At 37.4% G+C, this 22,822-nt stretch overlaps 1 protein-coding gene across 1 annotated transcript in view; it reads right to left on the reverse strand.

Annotated features, from left to right (window-relative positions):
- SLC4A10 (solute carrier family 4, sodium bicarbonate transporter, member 10) overlaps positions 1-22,822 on the reverse strand; it is a 315,078-nt gene that overhangs the window by 257,583 nt on the left and 34,673 nt on the right. Inside the window, exon 2 of the mRNA XM_006879486.1 lies at positions 11,547-11,628. Coding sequence (XP_006879548.1) covers positions 11,547-11,628 — 82 coding nt within the window. The remainder of the gene's footprint in view (positions 1-11,546; positions 11,629-22,822) is intronic.

Genomic DNA, 22,822 nt, shown 5'->3' on the forward strand with positions numbered 1-22,822 from the left:
GAGTACTGAATATACCATGGACAGCTAAGAAAACAAACAGGTTCATCCTAGAAAGGGTGAAGCCAGGCTGCTCCTTGCAGGAAAGGATTCTGAAGCTTTCTGACATACTTCGGACATGTTGCAAGGAGGTACCAGTCCTTGGTAGGATGGAGGGACAGAGTAAGAGAATAAGAGCCTCAGTGAGATGATTGATTCAATGACTGGGATAATGGGGGTAGGTGCGACAAAGACAAAAAGATTGGCACAGGATAGAGTAGGGTTTAGGGTTGTTGTACATAGGGTCACTATGAGTTGCAGGTGACCCAACGGCACATAACAGCAGCAATGACAGCTATTAACAATGGTATAATATCACTAGAACTGTCTTATCAATTGATATTGAGTCTGTATGAACTACCTAAATTATACAAAAGACTTAAGAGGAATGATGTCACTCTGGAGACAGCTGCCCCTGATCTAGGTCTTTGTAATTATTTGCTGTGCATCAGAAAGCTGTACAATGACTAGATATAGTAGAACAAGAATTGATGCCTTTGAGCTGTGGTGCTGGAGAGGAGTACAGAATATAGCATGGACTTCTAGGATAACAATCCTAGAGAGGGTGAAACCAGACTGCTCCTTGGAGGCAAGGATTTTGAAGCTTTGTCTAACATACTTAGGGGATGTTGCAAGATGGTACAAGTCCTTGGAGAGGGACATCATGCTTGGGAGGGTGAAGGGACAGTGCAAGAGAGGAAGACCCTTGGTGACTGGGGTAATGGAGATAGGTGTATCAGAGACAATAAGTTTGGTACAGGATAAAGCAGGGCTTAGGGCTGTTGCACATAGAGTCGCTACGAGTTGCAAGCAACTTGACAGCACATAACACAACAATCAATCTATAATAGCAAGGGAGTAGTCCTTTTTCCACAGAGAAAGACATTTGGAACATTTTTATGGTTCAGCAGAGAAGATAACTTAAAATAATAGGGTATATTATTAGGTGCTGTTGAGCCCACTGTGACTCATAGTGATCCTATAAACAACAGATCAAAACCTTGCATAACCTGCATCTTGTCATGATCTCCTCCTTGCTCAAGCCCATCGTTATGCACATTCTGCCAATCCTTCTCCTTGAGGGTGTTACTCTCGTTCACTGACCCTCCACCTTTCCTCATGTGAGACTGGCCTTTCCTGACAACATGCCCCAAATATGTCAGACGAAGTTTCACCATCCTGCCCTCCAGAGGCACTTGCTCCAAGACAGATTTTCTTGTTGTTTTAGCAGTCTGTAGTTTATCCAATATGCAATTATATTAAAGTTAATATCTACTGGGAGAGTGGAATCTCTCACTTATGAAACTTCCAGTTTAACAGAAATTTGCTAATTATAGGTTTTTTCAAATTTTTGCAAAATTATAGATTTGCACTTAACTACTAACTGAAAGGCTAAGGGTTCAATCTTCTCGAGTAGTGCTTGAGAAGAACAAAGATTTGCTTCTGTAGAGATGATAGCTAAGAAAATGCTATAGAACAGTTCTACTCTATAACACACTTAGTCATTATGATATAGCATCGACTCAGCATCCCTACTTACATTATCTCATTGGGCTTAAAAGCTATCATACAACGCTGTTGTTCAGTGCCATCAAGCTGATTGGGACACATGGTGACCCTATGGGTATAAAGTAAAATTTTCCAAAAGAAAATAAGCTAATACATCAGTTTTCATTTAAGTAGAATAAAAAAATTAAAGCACACTTTATTAAATCCTTTATTAAAACTATTTTAACATTTAATAATAATGGGTGACTGGAATGCAAACGTTGGGAATCAGGAAGAGAGATCAGTAGTCGGAAAGTATGGACTTGGTGACAGAAATGAGGCTAGTGATAGAATGATAGAATTCTGTACAAGCAATAATTTATTCATAGCAAATACCTTTTATAAGAAACATAAACACAGGCTATATACATGGACTTCACCTGTTGGGATGCACAGGGATCAGATTTATTACATCTGTGGAAGGAACCATTGGAGGACTTCAATATCAGTAGTGAAAACTAGGCCAGGTACTGATTGTAGAACAGACCATCAACTGCTCATGTGCAATTTTAAATTAAAACTAAAGAAGATTAAATCATATCCACAGAAATCCAAATGTGAACTTGAATCTACTTCTCACAAATTTAAAAACCAATTCAGGAATAGGTTTGAGGCCTGGATCATTACTGAATGAAGACCAGATATGCTGTGGGAAGGTATCAAGAATATTGTTCATGAAGAATGCAAAAAGCCATTACTAAGAAGGAAGAAGAAGAAAAGACCGAAATAAATGTCAGAAGAGACTCTGAATACTGCATTAGCGCACCTAGAAGCCAAAGCAAAGGGAAGAAATCAAGAAGTTAAGGAGCTGAATAAAAGATTTCAAAGGGCTGCTTGGGAATACAAGGCAAAATATTATAATGAAATGTGCAAGGAGCTGGAGTCAGAAAATCAAAAGGGCCAAACTTGATCAGCATTTCTTAAGCTGAAAGAAATAAAAAATAGATTCAAGCCACGAGTTGCAATGCTTAAGGATGATACAGGCAGGATTTTTAATGATTCCAGAAGCATTAAAAGCAGATGGAACGAATATACAGAGCCATTGTATCAAAAAGAATTGGCTGACACAGAAGAATTTCAAGAAACAACATATGAGCATGAAGCAATGGTGATGAAGGAGGAACTGCAAGCTGCTCTGAAGAACTTGGCAAAAAATAAAGCCCCAGGAATTGATGGAATATCAATTGATGTATTTTAGCAAATAGACGCTGGTCTGCATATGCTCACCAAGTTGTGCCAAGAAATATGGAGGACAACTAGTTGGCCAACTAATGGAAGAGATCCATGTTTATTTCCATTCCCAAAAAAAGTGACCCAACAGAGTGTGGAAATTATCACTAATATCACTCACTAGAAAATTCTCCTGAAGATTATCCAGAAAGTACCTTGACAGAGAACTACCAGAAATACAGGCTGGATTTAGAAGAGGTCAGGGCACTAAGGACACTACTGCCAATGTCAGACGGACCTTGGCAGAAAGTAGAGTTCCAGAAAAAATGTCTATCTGTGTTTCATTGACTGTGCAAAGGCATTTGGCTGTGTGGATCACAATAAATTGTGGCTAACCTTGAGGAAAAAGAGAATCTCAGAGCACTTGATTGTGCTTACACGAAACCTATATTTGGACCAAGAAGCAGTCCTCAAAACAGAGCAAGGAAACAATGCATGGTTCAAAATTATGAAAGGAGTGCATCAGGGATGCATCCTGTCCCTGTACCTTTTCAATCTGTATGCAGAACAGATAATTTGGGAAGCAAGGCTTTATGAGGTGGAGTGTGGCATCAGGACTGGAGGATGATTCATTAACAACCTGTTATCTGATATGCAGATAACACAACCTTGCTTGTTGAAACTGAAGAGGACCTGAAGCACTTGCTGCAAAAGATCAAAGACTGCAGTCTTCAATAAGAATTGAAGCTCAACATCAGGAAGACAAAAATCTCACCACTGGGCCAACTGGCAGCACCATATTAGATGGAGAAGTAATTGAGGTTGTTAACAATTACAGCTTGCTCAGATCCACAATCAGCACTCTTAACAACAGCAGTCAGGAAATCAAAAGATGACTTGTATTGGGAAAATCTGCTGTCATGGACCTCTCCAGAGTACTGAAAAGCAACGTCAGCCTAGATACAAAAGTGAGCCTAATCAGGCCATTTGTCTTCTCAATTACTTGTTATACTTCAGAGAGTTGGACAATGACTAAGGATAACAGAAGAAGAAAAGAGGCTAGGATTTTGAAGCTCTGACTCACTCACTTTGGGCACATGGCCAGGAGAGATTGGTCGTTGGAGAGGGACATCATGCTTTGAAGGGTGGACAGACAGCACAGGAGACGGAGACCCAGGAGAAGATTCAATGATACAGTAAATGGAGCAATGGAGGTTGGTGTGTTGGAGTTAGTGAGACTGGCTCAGGACAGGGAAGGTTTCAGAGCTGCGGTACATAGGTTTACTGTACACTGCAAATGACTCAATGGCATATAAAAACAATAACATTCAGTGGCATGTTTGGAATCAGGAGTGGCATCCACTTCCTAAATAACATGCCTCTGGAAACCCTATGAACTTTGATAATGTTGATAGTTATAGAGGGGCTTCAGGGCTTTTTGTTCAAGGGGTCGTTATGAGTTGTGCTTGACTCGAAGGCAATCAAAAACAATAATAAAAGTAAAATGTGGGGGTAAAAAAATTTTAATTTCATGTATGCACCAAGATTTAGTGATTAGTTTAACTCTTCTATTAATTTCAAATTTATGAATTCATGTATAACAGATTAAAATGTAACTAGATTGATATACCTTAACATAGGAGCTAATTACATCTGTAACATAATTACATATTCCTCCATTTGCACTATAAATGTTTGAAAAGTAATCAAACATTTGATGAGCATTAATTATGTACCTAATTGCATTAAATAAAATTAGTGGTACATTATTGAATTATATAAATTATGTTCACTGCAAAAAATTTCTTTAGTGTCTATCTACTTTAAGGGATGGTACCAAATACAACATTGTTATACTGGGAAAGTGTGCTGTCAGAGACCTCTCCAAAGTCCTGAATGGCAATGATGTCAGTCTGGAGACTAAGGTGCACCTGTTACAGGCCATGGTCTTTGAAATCTCTTGCTATGCATCAGAGAGCTGTATCATAACTAAGGATGATAGAAAGAGAATTGATGCCTTTGAGCTGTGGTGTTGGAGAAGAATAGACAAATAGAAGAAAGAAGTTTAAGGACAATATAGAATAATCTTTTACTTTTTTGTGTATGATTTTAGTGAAAGTTCACAGAGATTGGTTTTCATTCTCTTATACACATTTTTCTCCCTTCCCAATTCACTTTGTAATGCTTGTCCTGTTCCAGACTGTTAATTGTCATTCATACAATGTCCAATTGTCCATTCCTTTCACATTGTCCTTCCCTTCACCTATTTCATAGAAGCATTCATTCTTTTCCTGCTCTTCATGCCCCCCTCCATATATTGATCCTATTGTTATAATAGTGGTCATATGCAGTATTTGTCCTTTTGTGACTGAGAGGCTTCACTCAGCATGGTATTGTCCAGACTCACTGATGTTGTGTAGAAATTCAAATCAAAACAATGAGAACTCCCATGCATTGCTAATGGGAATGTAAAATGGTACAGCCACTATGGAAAACAATCTGGAATTTCTTCCAAAAGTTGAAAATAAAAATACCATTTGGCTTAGCTAACCCACTACTGGGAATATACCCCAAAGAAATTAGAGCTTTGACACAAACAGGTCTACGTATGCTCATGCCCATTGCGGCATTATTCAAAATACCAAAGAGATAGAAACAGACCAACCACCCATCAACAAAAGAATGGCTAGAGAAATTGTGCTACTTCCACACAATGGAACATTACACAGCAATGAAAAACAATGAATTTGTAATCTTTTACTTTAGACCATACCAATGTCATACTGATGTAAGAGAACAAAAATAAAACTCAGTTTCATCAATGTTTGTGTCAGTCAATCAGAATCTTGATATCTAACTATACGGATGCACTACCCCTTATTAACTTTTGCCATCAAAAGAACTATGTTTTAGAAACACATTAAAAATAATAACAACATTGGATTTTGTGACATACACATAACAGTATACACAGGAGAGAAAATAACTAGAATATGAATTGAAATATTTGGCTGAAAAGAGATACCATTGAGATGGAGTCAAAGAAATTACTGATCACATAATATAGAAAAATCAGGGGGTGAACAGAGTTTATCATTTTAGGCAATAGGAAAAGAAAAACAACTGGCACAAGATATAAGTGAAATAGTGAAATATTATTTCAATAATATTGAGTGAAATTTGGCATGTTACTTATCTGAATGTATTTGTTGTTGTTAAGTGCCTTTGAATCAACTTTGACTCATAGTGACCCTAACAACAACATATATGAATCAGCCCTATCCTACTCCATCCTCATCACTTCTGATATGCTCAAGCCTAATGCTACCGTATACTTTATGTTAATAAAATTATATACTGCACAAGGGTGTTGTCATTGGGCAGTCAGTTCAGTTCCAAATCATAACAACCCTCCATCAGGTTTCCGAGGTTTTACATCTTTATGAGAGAAGACTGCCCACCTTTTCCCTTGGAGGAAAATCCATCCCAGCTCATGGATTCAAGCTGTCAACTTTTCAGTTATCACATTATGCCACCATTCTGATGAGCTCCTTTATATAGCATTATTAAGCAGGTGAACATTCTCCATTACGTATATATTGCACCTGAGACTTTGTAGGTATTTTTAACCACCTGGCATTTTTTACACACTGTATTCAGTATGATAATTATACCAGTAAATCCATTAACTAAGTATGCACACAAAAACTCTGAGAAACATTCATTTTCAAGTTTAAAATCTTAATTGAAAGATTAGTTATATGTACCAAATGTGTTTATCTACAATAGCAACTCCAGTGGCAAATAGGGGAGAAATTAATATTTATTCTTGTGCTTTATCTACCTTCCTAAAGAAGCTCTTTTTGAGTGACATTTGGGTCTGATACTTTAAGATAAAAGGAATAACCATCACCACCACCCTCAAAAGTATTCTCTAACTGGTTCTCTCCCATTCATTCAATCTGTATATGCAATCACGGCACTATTTCTGAACAATGACTCACATTTCAGCACACCTGCACTGTTTTCTAAGGCAGCATAATCAATCTGGGATTGGCTAATAGATCTATTTCTTCTTTTTGTGCACCACAGCAGACACCTCCCTAGCATCCTCAATCGTTCAAATGCTTAATTACCCAGTATGAGCTGGGATATAGGACATATTTAGCAAATCAATGTCATTAAGAAGGTACATTTTAATTCATAATTCTAATATGAAATGTTGACTTTGAAGTCTAATGTTAATGTATCACTCATCAATGACTTATCCAAAATTATTAACGTTAGTGATTAAAATACCCACTGTAGATATGAGCAAAAAGGGGTAAATGGATCAGCCAGTGGTGTTTTGCCAGTAAAATGTTCTTTGTAATAAGCATTGAAAGTATTCGTGTGGTGCAAACAGTCTGTGAGTTCACCTATCAATTGAAAAAATGTCAGAAGAAAGACATGGGAATCTGCTTCCATAAGAAAAATGATGCAGAGTTCAGTTCTACTTTGTAGCACATGGGGTTGCCATGAATCAGAATAGACTTATGTGGCATCTGATTTAGTTTTGGTATACAACCACCTGTACCTCTGTATTACCTAACCATGCCTAACGGAAAGAGAAAAACCTTATAAATCTTACTATTTTAGTACATACATGTTACATAAAGGAACATTAAGCATTTTATTGCTATTATTTATTTCTAAGTTATCAACTGTTAAGTAAACATCCAATTATGACCATCTTTGAACCTAGAATGGATTTTGCCCTAGTATTCAGTATAATTCAATACTAACCTTTTGTGGTACTAAGCTTTTTAGTGTTTAGTGGAATGATATACGTAAGAAAGTAAATTTGATGCATGGATTTTGCCCTAGTATTCAGTATAATTCAATACTAACCTTTTGTGGTACTAAGCTTTTTAGTGTTTAGTGGAATGATATACGTAAGAAAGTAAATTTGATGCTGCAAAAGGGATATATCATGGCATTTTAACTTTTCTTTGATCTTTGTTTTAAAGATTATGAAGCCAATTGTGTGCATATATATACATGGCTTTTCAGGACCCATAGCTTCACTACACTACAGGATACAATGCCATGTAGTCCACAGACAACTGCAGGTTGTTTTTTCTTGAGTGCTTTATCCTGTTAACTACATCTCCATGTAGGGCTGAGAAGAATGACCTGTGAAAACTGTGTTGCTTTGCTGTTGTGATTGTGCACAGATGTGCAGGAAGGGCTGCCTTTGGGCCAGATACACACGGGAGTCTTGCAAGTTAAGTACCACTTTGATTTCTTGTTTACACTGGAAAATTTTTTTTTCTCCCCATGGAATGCAAGTAAAAGTTAGTGTTTGTCACCAATAAATGGTAATACTAATTTTTTTGTTAATTTATTCTTAAATGTCACTACTGCTAGATTCTTCCCTCCTACCCCACCTCCTTTGTTTTTATTTTTAAGGAAATAAATTTGTAATGCTTGTGATTCCATCTGGGCAAAAATAAGAAGATCTGAAATAACTTTATACCAAACTATTGATCGATAAACAGCTACTAATGAGAAGAGAAAAAAAGTTTCTATTATCTACTACCAGTTTATTTTATTGTTTTGCTTCTCTACAGTTGTGTGATGAATGTGGGTAATATGAGAAGTTATTGGGCCCATACAATAAATATAAATCTACATGAATGTCCTATGCATAAAGCAAATGGAAGTGAGAGAGTAGGCATATTTGTTGAAAGTGTGTACAAAAATGAACTCTTCTTTTATGTAATTATTAAAGCTCAAAATAAGGTCCCAAACAATGGATAGAATTAGAATTTAACTGGTCACACATATGTTACAGGATCAAACAATTTTTTATTCCATTGTATCTAAGAAAACTATGAGTCAGAACCAACTCAATGGTACTTAGTAATCATTACAGTGAATGATTTTTAATTTTTTATCACAATTTTTGTAATTCTTAAAAGAAAAATACCCTTACTTCTCAGTCACAGAAATCATTAAATGCAGATTTTTTTACTTTACATAAAACCACCTAAGTTTCACTTGTCAATCTAAAGTTGAATATTAGATTAAAATAATTTCTGCATGAAAAATAAAAATAAATTACTAATGTGTATACATTAAAGTCATGGATAGTGTTTGGTGGAGTTCCCAGTTTAAGACAGGTTTGGAAGCAGGAGTGGCATACACCTCTTAAACAACATGATTAAGGAAACTCTATGAACTTTGATAAATGTCAATAGCTATAGAAAGGCTTCAGACCTTTTGTTCAGACGGTCGCAATGAGTTGTGCTCGACTCAACAGCAATCACCACCAACAACAACATACATTAAAGTTTGGTAGAATAGCAATAATAAACACTTACTTTTATAAGTTTTATATGTTTATAAGTATTTTTCTTGTATATAAGCACATAACTTTTATGCCAGGCACTATTCTAAAAATTTCTCCTTTAATTCCTATAAAAACCTTTGACAATATATTTCATTATTATCCTTACTTCACATAGTGGAGTGCATTTGGGGCAGGGAGGGGCAAGGTCGGGGACGGGAGAATTGTATACCAACAAAGAAGTTTATCTTTTGCTTTTCAAGGAGAGGAGTGAGCTGGGGGTCAGGGGGTAGAGAAAAAAGTGCAACAATGAAGGAATAAAAATCCAAAATCTCTGTAAATGTTCATTAAAATTAATAAAATAAAATTTTTTTAAAAAGGTATGGAGATAGGATGCATCCTTGGCATATACCTTTCCCGATTTTGAATATATATGTTTATTTTGGTTATTTTTTAAAATAGAAATAAGCTATTCTATAAATATGTCAAAACTTATCAAATTGCATACTTTAAATATGTACAGTGGTTGTTAATTATACTTCAATAAAGTAACTAAAATTAAAAAAAATATTTTTTAAAAAAGCTAAAATAAATTGAAATGCAGAGAAGTTAACCAACTAGATGGAGGTAAAAAATACAGGGTCATATAAAAAAGTGGGGGCAAAAGGAGAATAGGAAAAGAGTGGCTAGATTATGAACACTGCCCTGGAAAAGATGAATGGAGGGATTTTCTGAAAGGAATGTGTAATTAGACATTATATGTATGACAACTAACAATCTGGAACAAGAGGGACATTACAAAGTGGCCTGGGGAAAAGGAAGAGAGAAGGAGAGAGTAAAATGTGGAATAATAAATGAACGAATGAGTAAAAATTCAATATATTTCTGTAAACTTTCATTAAGTGACAATTTTTAAAACTCTGTAAAGAAAAATCAGAGTATCTAAAAATAATTTAACTTTGATTCCAAAGTATTTGACTCAGGTATTTAAAAACTTCTAATACAGCTATGAGTTGAAGTACTTTTAACTTTATAAGTTATTAAAATAAAGTCTTCTCTTCTTTGTCTTGCATGGCAAGTACCATAATAATACTACTATATTGGCATCACTAAGAACTTTGTTGGACAATTGCAGAGGAAGCCAATATTGGAAGGACTGAGAACTTGGGAACACTTAAAGCCATGAGGCTTGAGGCCAAGGTGCCTCATGCATATTTCTGGAACTGTCTTGTGTGTGTGTGTTGCTGTTGTTATTGTTTTATCTCCCCTAATATGGTTTTGTGTGGCCTGTGAGCTATCACATCAGATTTTAGACTAGAAATTCATGAATTTAAGCCTATGTTACAAAGCTCTCAAGCAGTTAGATTTGTATTGAGATAGGTAGAAACAGGTATGGGAGTGGGGGAGAATATATTTGACATCTAGGGAATTGGTTTTGTGTTATTAGTGATGTGGGCAAGAGTAACTTTCCTCTGTGAAGCTGGTAAAGGTCAGGTATGGCCCTCTTCATGTAACCCTTGCTTTTTTTTTTACATACTACTATTACTACTTCAATTGCAATAATACTCACAATACCTAAATAAAAAGAGAGAGAGAGAGAGAGAGAGAGAAGAATGGAGAGTTCAATTGCTATCCTGTTATTAACCTGTTGGGCTATCACTGGCATATCAGTACTGAAAAGAACTAGCCCTTGGAATAGTATCATTACTTGCTTTTGAGAGAACTCCCTTGGTAGTGGGTTTTTCTTTTCTGACCTTTGTTTAAAAAACACTATAAACCAGCTTACTAGATATAAGCTCAAGGGAAACACCTAGTTTTGGGGGTTATTTGACTTGGAAAATAGAAATCTATGGCATAATCAATTAATCCTGCCTACCTTTATAGGATAAAAACAGGGTATAGTGTTAAGGATTTATTGTTCGACATGGCTTCCCTAGTCATTTTCTGATATTGCCATGTGGATGGGTCGAAATATATGAATAGGGCATGTTAGCCTATCCACAAGGGGACTGGCTAGTCTTGCCATTAAACTGAGTAGATACAGCAGCAGAATGAGAGAACCTCACTACCAGCAAAAGAGAAGTAGGCATGTAGAGCACGTCCTTCATAGGCCAGGGATTTCTGCACCAGCTGGACCTACAGCAGCAACAGCTGTGGCCGAAACAGAGCACCAGAGACCCACTTGAGATGGAGTGGACCTTGGGACTACTACCTCCAATGGAATAAGAGCTAAAAGCCTTTACCTAAGTTGTTTAAACAACAATAAATGAACATTCTCATGGTTTTTAAGCCAGTTTAGTAAAATTCTACACAGAATCAAAATAATTATGTCTCTTCCTTCCTCCCTCCATTATTCTGATGGCAGCTCTGGTAGTTCCCCTTAACATGATAAGCCTCACACTTCTCTTTAAATACTTAAAGAAACATACTATTCACTATCCCAAGAGGGAAAACATCTTACCTTCTAAATCCTCCTTCTCAAAGTGTGTCTTGAGTATCGATCGAGTCCCACCTCTATCCACAACTGCTTCTTCATCATTTCTCTGTAGAATGGGTAGAGAGAAAATAAAATATACTGTGTATATTCACTTAATTTTCAGAAAACAAACTTCAATGTGATCAAGTATTTTAAGATGTTGATTCTGTAACTCAAACTATTTGTAAGCGAACAGTCCATTTGACTGCTGGGTATTCATTTAAAAAGAAGACAGAAATAAATTTGACCACACATCCAGAGAATAAATGTCATTAGATTTTTCTGTGAAATTGAAGACCATCAAATAGTCCAGCTGCCCTAATTTGCTGGTGAGATAAAAAATAGAAAATGGTATCCTGTCAATTTAGTGACATTCATTTTTATCTATGATAATGCATCCTGTTTAACAATATGACATTTTGAACTACACAAGGAAGATATGAAAATCATTAGTATAACTACTAAAGAAAGATAAGGCAGGCTAAAATAGTACTACTGCCATTAAATATAGGCTTAGGGACCTAATTCCTTGTAAGGAATTAATACAATGATTTCATAAAATACTTTGCTTTAGTATAATATATTTTACTCAGAAACTAGACTGTAAATTACAGTCATGTGCATTAAATCTTCATTGAACATTGTATCTAATTCACATTAACCCCTTCAACCTCTACAATAATAGGGCCCATAGTATGATCCATTGCACTCTGCAGGAACAGGCAAAATTCAGAATGACATATTGTCATTCACCTATTGTCAGTATTCATGTAGTTATGAACACTGAGCACAAAAGGAGAAATGAAAAATTGAACTATAGATGAATAAAGTTTCCAAGATAATAGAATATGGCCAGCAACTTCTATACTGGGAAGTTTTGCCTGGATACCTCTACCAGGTTAGCACAGACTATTATGTGACTATGGAGATGTCCCTTAAACACAAAGCAGCACAGCAAGATGTAAGAAAGCATACACCCTTAAATATGTGCAGAATATGGTAAGTGAAAGGCAGCTACTTTGCCACCCTGGATGCTTTGGCAGCTAATGTCCAATTAGCTACAAAAACACATAGAAGAACACTGCAGGAGAAGCTACAGTTAGAAAAGGACAGGAGAAAAATCACATGTGAAGCCACAGGTCACATTCTGTCTAAGCAGACTCATTCTCTACTACAAACAGGGTGAGCATCTAGGTTTACAGAAATGGAAGTGGAGAACATAGAGACTGGGAAGGGTGTGCAAGGAGCACAGACCATGAATGAAGGAGACCAACCACTGCTGGTGCACCATTTCCCCCTCCGTAACCTTGAGTCCAGGTCAGGTGTTGCCTCATGCCTTCTGTCTTGCTCAGGCTCAGAAGATAGCTGGGGTGAGCAATGGGGAGTGAGAGTGAGCATGGAGAGGTGACAGCAGGGCTAGACAACCCCCCATGCGTGCAGCATAAAAGGAAGCCACCTGTCCATTTCCTCTGTGCTCCCTGCTCTACTTCCCCCTCCCTGTTATTCACAGAGAGGCTTTTTCAAAACTCTGGTAGCACCTTCATATGGCATCACCCAACCTGAAAAGGTCAATTTAGACAAATCTGAGAGGGTTAGAGGGAAGAGAATATGAGCCACAGGATAAGCGAACATAAAAGAGCTAGAGAACCAGACCTGAATGGCCAATCAGAAGCTCCCTAAAAGTAACCTGGGAGCAGGGACTACAGGCGAGAGATAAGCAATCAGCTACAGTTTGAGTCAATATTAAAAATAAAAGTTGAAGCCAGAACAATAATGCCTTTTGGCTCCTACTACCCCCTCTCCAAACAAGTGGACTCTCAGGGGACTCAGATTGTCTCTAAGAACTATGGATGAGGACAGAAGTCACCTAAAGTTCTAAGCATTAAAATCCTTCAGGAAGACCAAAGGCCCATGTAGAAGTCACCATACCCCACTGATTAAGACAAACAAGCAAAGAGCTAGCTCTGGTTGATCAGAGTACACCTTTATTTTTTTTTCCCATCCCTGAGTCATTTCAAAGTGATTTTCCCTTACTAATTGAAACTCTAGGGATTAATTCTTTGTGAAAAATTCCAAATCTCGGTAAAAGTATTGAAAGCAAGTGCCGCCATACGTGAAATTTGCACTAGAAATCCTGAGTAGAGACATGAACACATATCATTCTGGGTTGGACCTGCTTAATGTGTTCTTTAGTGTCCCCTGAGCCCATCTCAGGGCCACCTTCACCTTTTCCTGTGAGGGACAATGGACATTCCTGATCACCCAGACACAGTTCCACCATATTCTCATGGTATAGTTGTTAAAGACTTTACTCTGATTTCTTTAAATGCTGTTTCATTACATTGAAGATATCATGTTAACTGCTAAAGATATTTATTTGTTACAGGTTAACTAATCACTCTAATCTGTCATCTACAGAAGAGAGGATGGACAGTAAGCCCCTAAAAAAAAATACAGGGACAGGGAACATTGGTAAAATTCCTAGTTATTATCTATCTAGTCAGTCACATCTGTGTGTTCTCTGAAACCAAGGCACAAAGTTACTACACTCCCAGGTTAAAAAAAAAAAAGGTCCAGGTCTTTGAGGATCTTTTGGGACACTGGAGGAGATTTATACCCCACCTATTCCTAGGAGAAGAGAGTTGAGGATCCTGGCCATGCCACTCTGCAGACCAAGGATATTTGTCAAAAGAAATACTGCTTATATTGGTGTTCCTGGTCTTGTGCCACTTCTGAGATAATAGAGAACAATAGGCTTCAGGAGAAAAGACATTATCAAGAGGACATTCTACTCACATAGCACTGAAGACAACATCCCAAGCATGTGACTCAAGAACACGAACATCACAGGAGAGTAAAGAGAAAGTTGGTGGACAGAAGTGGGTAGAGGCCTGAGTCATCAAACCAGGATTGGCTAGGGCTAGGGGGTAGTGGAGGGGCAAGGAAAGGGAACTGAGCTGGATGTTAACAGAGCAAGAGTGGAATGAGAATAAGACACATGTACCCAAGAGGGTGGCAGGTGGGACTAACACATGGTCCATTATTTGAATAAGGGGTAAGGTCTCTCATCTGCTGTTTTGGACAAAATATTTGTCTGTCAAATACTGCTCTAGAATTGAGCATCCAAACTAAGACAGACTAGGAACAAAGTTTGGATGCTCAATATCTGACAGATAAGCATTTTACTCAGTAAAATGCTTATCTGTCAGATATTGAGCATCCAAACTAAGACAGACTAGGGAGAAGGAGTGGTCATCCACTTCTGACATAACAGGCTTCAGAAAACCCTACGTCCAACAGAGCATGTAGAGTAGATTAGTAGATATAGCACAGTAGGCAGAATTTCTTATTGGGAATCACAAAGGATGAGAAACAGTCGCAAACAGACACTACTTACTGGAATGTGGAAAGTAAAAAGTATAAATATGGGAAAATTGGAAATTTTTAAGAATGACATGAAAGGCATAAATATCAACATACTAGGCATTAGTGAAATGAGATGTGTTGACAATGGGACATTTTGAATCAAATAATCACATGATCTACTATGTTTTTTAATTGTTTTCGGTCAAACATTTTTCTAGGTTGTAAAGCACTGGTCTGTCCATTTGCTGTACAGAAGTAACTCATGGTTGCTGTGATACTAAACACTGTGATACTGATGTGTCAAATGCGATAATGTTTGCCCATAGTGGGCAGTGTTTGGTGGAGCTCCCCGATTAAAGCAAGCTTGAAAGCAGGACTGGCATGCACTTCTGAAATAGCTTGTCTCCAGAAACTCTATGAACTTGGACAAATGGTAGAAGTTATACAAGTGTTCAGGTCTTTTATTCATAGGGTTGTTATGATGTCTATAACTCGACAGCACTTAACAACAACAATGATTATGCTGGAAATTGAAAGCTCAGAAAACGAGGTGGCATTCATAGTTAAAAACGCCATTTCCAGATGCATCTTGAAATACAACATTGTGAATGACATGATAATATCCATACACATACAAGGAAGACCTGTTAATATCACTATCATTCAAATATATACACAACATCCCAGGCCAAAGAGGAGGAAATATATCACTTCTACCAAATTTTTCAGTCAGAAATTGTTGTGGAATGTTGAGGAGGAAGGGAGTGCCTCTGTTCAGGACAGACTGCCTAAGCTCCAGATAAGTGCAAGCCTCACAACGGCCTTTAATACAGGGTAGAGAAAGCTCCTCTGTCTTTGGCTGTACCGGCTTGAGAAAGCTCACCACCTGGGAAGACTACTGCCACATCTGTTGAGTGGTCTGCAAGAGACTGAGATTCTCCTAACCAATCTGCATGTCCCACGTCTGTAAGCCCACCCTAGCCTGTCTTCCTGTTTATAAGTGCACTGCAGATCCCAATAAAATTGAGCTGGATTGACTCTCTGTTCCTCTCCCCAAGTGGTGTATATCCGTCGTGCTTACCCCCATCAGGGTATCACTGTTAAGTTGTCGGCAGACTGACAGGGACAAGAAATTGATCAAATATTCAACCAAGACACCTTGATAATAATTGGTGACTGGAATGCAAAGGTTGGGAATAGGGAAGAAGGATCAGTAGTCAGAAAGCATAGACTTAGTGAGAGAAATGAGGATGAGGCTGGAGAGAGAATGATAGATTCTGTACAATCAATGACCTATTCATTGAAACATATTTCATAAGAAATATAAATGGCAACTATACACCTGGACTTAACCTGATAGTCTACACAGGAATCAGATTTATAACCTCTGTGAAAAAAAAATTGCTGGAGAAGCTCAATATCAACCGTGACAACTAGGCCAGGTACAGAGAATGAAATAGACCATCACCTATTCATATTCAAGTTCAAACTGAAGCTACAGAAAATAAAACCAAATCAACAAGAACCAAAATTTGACCTAATGTCTATCTCACCAGGATTTAAAGACCATCTGTGGAGGGATATCAAGAATATCATCCATGAAGAATGCAAAAGACATTACAAAGACAGACAGAGGAAGAAGAAAAGACCAAAATGGATGTCAAAAGAAACTGAATATTGCACCAGAGCACCAAGAAGCCAAAGCAGAGGGAAGAAATCAAGAAGTTAAGGAGCTGAACTGAAGATTTCAAAAGGTAGCTCAAGAAGACACTGCATTTTAATGAAATGTACAGAGAACTTGAGTTGGAAAATTAAGGAATGAACTCCCTCAGCATTTCTTAAGCTGAAGGAACTGAAGAACAAGTTTAAGCCTTGAGTTGCAGTATTTAAGGATGCTGGGAGCAGACTGGTAAATGACCCAGGAGGCATCAAAAGAAGATGGAAGGAGTACACAGAGTCACCATACCAGAAGACAGAAAAATTTCATGAAACAACACATGACATAGAGCCAATGGTGATGAAGAAAGACATTCAAGCTGCTCTGAAGGAACTGGCAAAAAACAAGGCCCATGGAATTGATGGCATGACAATTAACATATTTCAGCAAACAGATGCTACCCTGGGACATACTAGTCAGGTTATGCCAAGAAATCTGGAGAACAAATACCTGGCCAATTGATTGGAAGAGATCTGTATTTATCCCCATAAAAAAAAGGTGAACGGACAGAGTGTGTAAATTATCGAACAATATCACTAAGATTACATGCAAGAAAGATTCTCATGAAGATTATTCAAAGATTGCTGGAACAGTACATCAACAGAGAACTACCAGATGGGCAGGCTGGGTTTAGAAGAGGCCATGGCACTAGGGATATCATAGCCAAAAGTAGATGGATCCTGGCCAAAAACAGAGAGTACCAGGGGAATATCTGTGTTTTGTTGACTATGTAAAGGCATTTGACTCTGTATCACAACAAATTGTGGCTAACCTTGAGAAGAATGGGGATCCCAGAGCACTTAATTGGGCTCATGTGAAACCTATACTTGGACCTGGAAGTAGTAGTCAGAACAAAGCAGGCTCAGAATCAGGAAAGGTGTGCATCAAGGTTGCATCCTATCTCCATACTTTTTTCAATCTATATGCAGAATAGGTCATTCAGGAGGATGGACTTTATGAGGAGGGATGTGGCATCAGGATTTAAGGAAAACTCATCAACAATCTGTGAAATGCAGATGACACAACCTTGCTTGCTGAAATGAAGGAGGACATAAGGTGTATTCTGCAGGTCAAGGACTAAACTCTTCAATGTGGATTGAAGCTCAACGTCAAATAAACAAAGATTCTCACCACTGAACCAATTTGGCAGCAGTGATAGATGGAGAAGAGATTGAGATTAACAACTTCATCTTGTTTGGTTCCACAATCAGTACTCTTAGCACCAGCAATCACAAAATCAAAAGATGAATTGCACTTGGAAAATCTGCTGTCAGGGATCTCTCTAGAGTCCTGAAGAGCAATGATGTCAGTCTGGAGACTAAGGTGCACCTGATATAGGCCATGGTCTTCACAATTACTTGCTATGCATTAGAGAGCTGGACAATGACTAAGAATGCTAGAAGAAGAATTGATGCCTTTGAGTGGTGGTGCTGGAGAAGAGTGTTGAACATACCATGGACTGTCAGGAGAACCAAGATTCTCCCTGGAGGTAAGAATTTTAAAGCTCTATCTCACATACTTTTGGCATGTGGCCAGGAGGGACCAGTCCATGGAGAAGAACATCATGCTTAGAAGGGTGGATGGACAGCACAGGAAAGGAAGACCCAGGATGAAATGGATTGACTCAGTGACTAGAGAAATGAGATTGAGTCTATTGGAGATGATGAGATTGGCAAAGGATAGGAAAGGGTTCAGAGCCGTTACACATATGGTCACTATGTGTCACAGGCAACGTGACAGCACATAACAACAGGAACAACAGACAATATCAGGGTAGATGGAGAAAAGATTGAAGTTGCCAATAATTTAATTTTATTTGCCACTACAATCAACACCCATGGTAGCAGTAGTCAAGAAATTAAATGATGTATTTCACTAGGAAAATCTTCTGTCAAGGACCTGCCCAAAGTGCAAAGAACATGGATATTGGTTAAAAGTCTAAGACGTGACTAATCCAAGCCATGGTTTTTTCCAATCTGAAAGTTAGACAATGAATAAGGATGACAGAAAAATAACCAATGCCTTTGAATTCTGGTGTTAGTAAACAGTATTGAATATACAATTGCAGCTTGCTCAGATCCACAATTAACACTCTTATACCAGCAGTCAAGAAATCAAAAGACGAATTGCATTGGGTCACGGACCTCTCCAGAGTGCTAACGAGAACGATGTCAGTCTAGAAACTAAAGTGCGCTTAATCCAGGCAGTAGTTTTCTCAACTATTTGCTATGTTTCAGAAAGTTGGACAATGACTAAGGATGACAGAAGAATAGATGCCTTTGAGTTGTGATGCTGGAGAAGAGTCTTGAACATACCATGATCTGCCAAGAAAACAGGTCTGTCTTAGAGAGGGGGAAACCAAGTCTCTCCTTGGAGGCTAGGATTTTGAAGCTCCACTTCACTTACTTTGGGCACATAACCAGGAGAGATCGGTCCTTGGAGAAGGATATGATGTTTGGAAGGGTAGATGGACAGCACAAGAGAGGGAGACCCCAGATGAGATGGATTGATACAGTAACTGGGGCAATGGGGGTTGGTGTGTCAGAATGAGTGAAAATTGCTCAGGACAGGGAAGGGTTCAGAGCTTCTGTACATAGGGTCGCAATGCATCACAGGGGATTTAACCAACAACATTCTATGGCAGATCTGAAAGTAGAAGTAGCATCCACTTCCTAAACAACTTGCCTCTGGAAAATGTCGATAGTTGTAGACGGGCTCCAGGCTTTTTGTTCATAGGGTTGCTATGAGTCTTGCTCAACTGGAAGGCAATCAACAAAACAACATACCATTGACTAACCAAAAGAGTAAATAAATCTGTCTTGAAGAAATGCAACTACAGTGCTTCTTAGAGACAAGCATAGTGAAACTTCATCTCACTGAGGGCATAGTCTAAGGAGGAACCAATCATTGGAGAGAGACATCATGCTGATGGATTGATACACAGTGATTTTAACAATGGGCTTTAGAAGATCAGAAATAATGAGGATGGCACAGAAAAGGGCAATGTTCAGATATGTTGTTCATAGATGGCTATGAGTCATAGTCACCTCAATGGCACCTAATAACAAACATGATTTTTTGGTTGTATGAATTTTTTTATAGGTAATCAGAACATACAAATGCCTCCAACAATTTGAGGTAGTCAAGGATCCTAACAGAAAATGATCACATTATATTCTATTTCCCTTGGAAGGGCAATAATAACTGTTAAAATACTTTAAGAGCAAAATTATAACAAATCACACCCTTCAGGAATGTTTCTTCTGGAATGGAACCTTGCTTCAAATTAGCTTCTCTGATTAATTTGCTAATCTCTTATAAATATCTTTAGAGAATTAAATACTGGACTAGAAAATGAGGTGGAAGGTATATGGTTAAATTTTAGCCCAACTATTTTTAAAAGGGATTAATATCATTGTTAAAACAGTAAAAAAAAAATTAGTCAGCTGCCTAAAGTATTCTAACACACATTCTACTTTTTACTAAAGTGAAGAAAAAAATTCTAGTGTTTGTGAAAATATCTGTTATTTACACATATAAATGCTTTGTTAATTTTTGAACACATAATCTTGTTAAGGATTTGACCCACATATTTCATAAATCAATGCTTTGAGGTAAGATTATAGACAGATTTCAGCACAAGGAAGCACAGTTCTGACATGTTTCACATACAGGAAAATTCAGTGGAAGAACATGTTTTATCACTTGTGGCCCTGTGTCTTTTGGATGACATGTGCTGAGATAGGTCAGGGGAAAAAATTCTGAAATCAGAGTTAAATAAAACTATAACAAAAATTAAATGGAATTCAGTATTTCCCACCTGCAAAGTTTAAATAATCTCAGTGTTGGTTTGAACAATCATGGTAATAGAAAATACTAAAGACATAAATTTAAGTAATTTTCCTGAATTAGATAAATGCCACTGTCAGTCTACTTAGATACTGCCTTTGATACATTTACAAATCAAATTTATCCTCTGTGCAAGACATTCTAATATATGTCACAATGAGATGTAGCTCTTCCCTCTGGGCTCTTTAGGGCAAAATGCCAACAGCTGAATCATGTATCCCTGTTCAAAGGTTTAAAATCTCTTAAAACAATTACAAGATTTAAATATTTATGTGTAAGATAAAATGTTTCCTTGTGTAATAATATACATAGGCTTGATTTCAAGGACTTGAACAAATTCTTCAACTGATTATAAAAATGTACTTCTCTTTATTTGTATAAAACATGTGTATGTTCTCAGTATACAATATAATGCCAATGACTAGCTAATGTAAAAGACATTGATATTTACTATTAAAAAAGATAATAAAAAGATAAAGCGAAATTTTACAAGAATAGAACTGGAATCTTAAAAAGAAAGTGGTTAATTACTAAGTTGCTAATGGAAGTGGCCTAATTTCAGTGTATTTATTTGAAAAAGAGCTAGTCACTAGAATATCAGGGAAATGCAAGGTTCATGTCTCATTTTGAAGGTTTATATATTTGAAGGTTTAGTCTCTTTTCATATCTCTAGGAGTTCCATAGGACCATTAAAAGTATAATCTTTTAGGCTAAAAATGTCAAGCTACAAATTAGTACTAATTATACAGAAAATTCTCTAGTTGTATTTCAAAAGATTATTTGCATACTACTCAAGACTTTTACTTAGAAAATTTCTTTTCCCTGTTGTTACCAAAGAGCTAGTAAACATGGTATATAATAAAATGAATACATTTGCTTAATTGAGGGATATATGGCACTGGGTGCCAGACTGTGGTTACTGCAAATATATCCATAAGATAAATTTTTTTGTTTCATTTTTGTAATGAATCATTTGTTGAACGTCAAACACATGAAGACCTCAATGGGCTGGATTAACACAGTGACTGCAGCAATGGGCTCAAATGTGTCAGAGATGCTGAGGATGGCACAGGATAGGGCAGGGCAGGGTTTCGATGTGATGTTAATAGGGTCACTGCAAGCTGTATTTGACTCAAAGGCTCCTAACAAAAATAACCACAATTCTCACATGCATTTATTAATTCTGAAGCAAAATTTAGCATTTTATAGGTAGATAACACACTGCCATCAAGTCTATTCAGACTCACAGTGACCATCCACCAGACTGGAAGTGACTGACCATTGTTTTCCTTCAAGCAGCTGATGGCTTCAAACCACTAACTTTTGGCTTAGCAGTCCTACAAGTTATGTACTATGCCATCAGATCTCCTTGTGTAGGTATAGAGCACATAAGAATATTGCCCTAAATGTAACTTATTGTAGCTATACCATGTATAAAATTACTACATCCAATATGTAACATATACCATAAGAGTTTTTTCTTTATTTTAAGACAATGATGTATTTTATTTAATACTACAACACAGTAACATATTTTATATAGATTCAACCAAGATAAACATTTCACATACTAATTACCCTTGTTATATGCCGTGTACTCTATTATCTTCTTTTCTAAATTTACATATTATTTTAACCATAATCTATTATACTTATTTCTGAAGTGCTTGCTGCCCAGGTCTATAGTCTTCAAGATGGATTGAAGCTCAATATCAAGAAGACAAACATTTTCACCACTGGGATAACTGGCACTATGAAAGAAAAGAGATTGAGGTTTAACAATTACAGTTTGCTTGGTTCCACAGTCAACACTGTTGGCACCAGCAGTCAGGAAATCAGAAAACAATTGGAACTGGGAAAATCTGCTGTCAGGGACCTCTCCAGAGTAAGAAGCAATGATGTCAGTCTAGTAGAGACTAAAGCATGCCTGATCCAGGCCATCGTCTTTGCAAATACTTGCTATGCATCAGAGAGGTAGACAATGAATTAAGGATGACAGAAGAATTGATGTCTTTGAATTGTGGTGCTGGAGAAGAGTCTTGAACAAGAAAACAAATAGGTCTATCTTTGAGAGGTTGAAACCAAGTTTCCCCTTGGAGGCTAGGATTTTGAAGTCCCATCTCACTTATTTGGGCACATGGCCAGGAGAGACCAGTCCTTGGAGAAGAACATCATGCTCAGAAGGGTGAAGGGATAGTGCAGGAGAGGAAGACCCTGGATGAGATGGATTGATACAGTAACTGGGGCAATAAGGGTAGGTGTGTGAGTCAGTGAGACTAGCTCAGAACAGGGCAGGCTTCAGTGCTGTTGCACTTAGGGTAGCTATGAG

The sequence above is a fragment of the Elephantulus edwardii genome, unplaced genomic scaffold, assembly GCF_000299155.1.
Source record: "Elephantulus edwardii isolate Elephantulus edwardi_28Jun2011 unplaced genomic scaffold, EleEdw1.0 scaffold00003, whole genome shotgun sequence".
Lineage (NCBI taxonomy): Eukaryota > Metazoa > Chordata > Mammalia > Macroscelidea > Macroscelididae > Elephantulus > Elephantulus edwardii.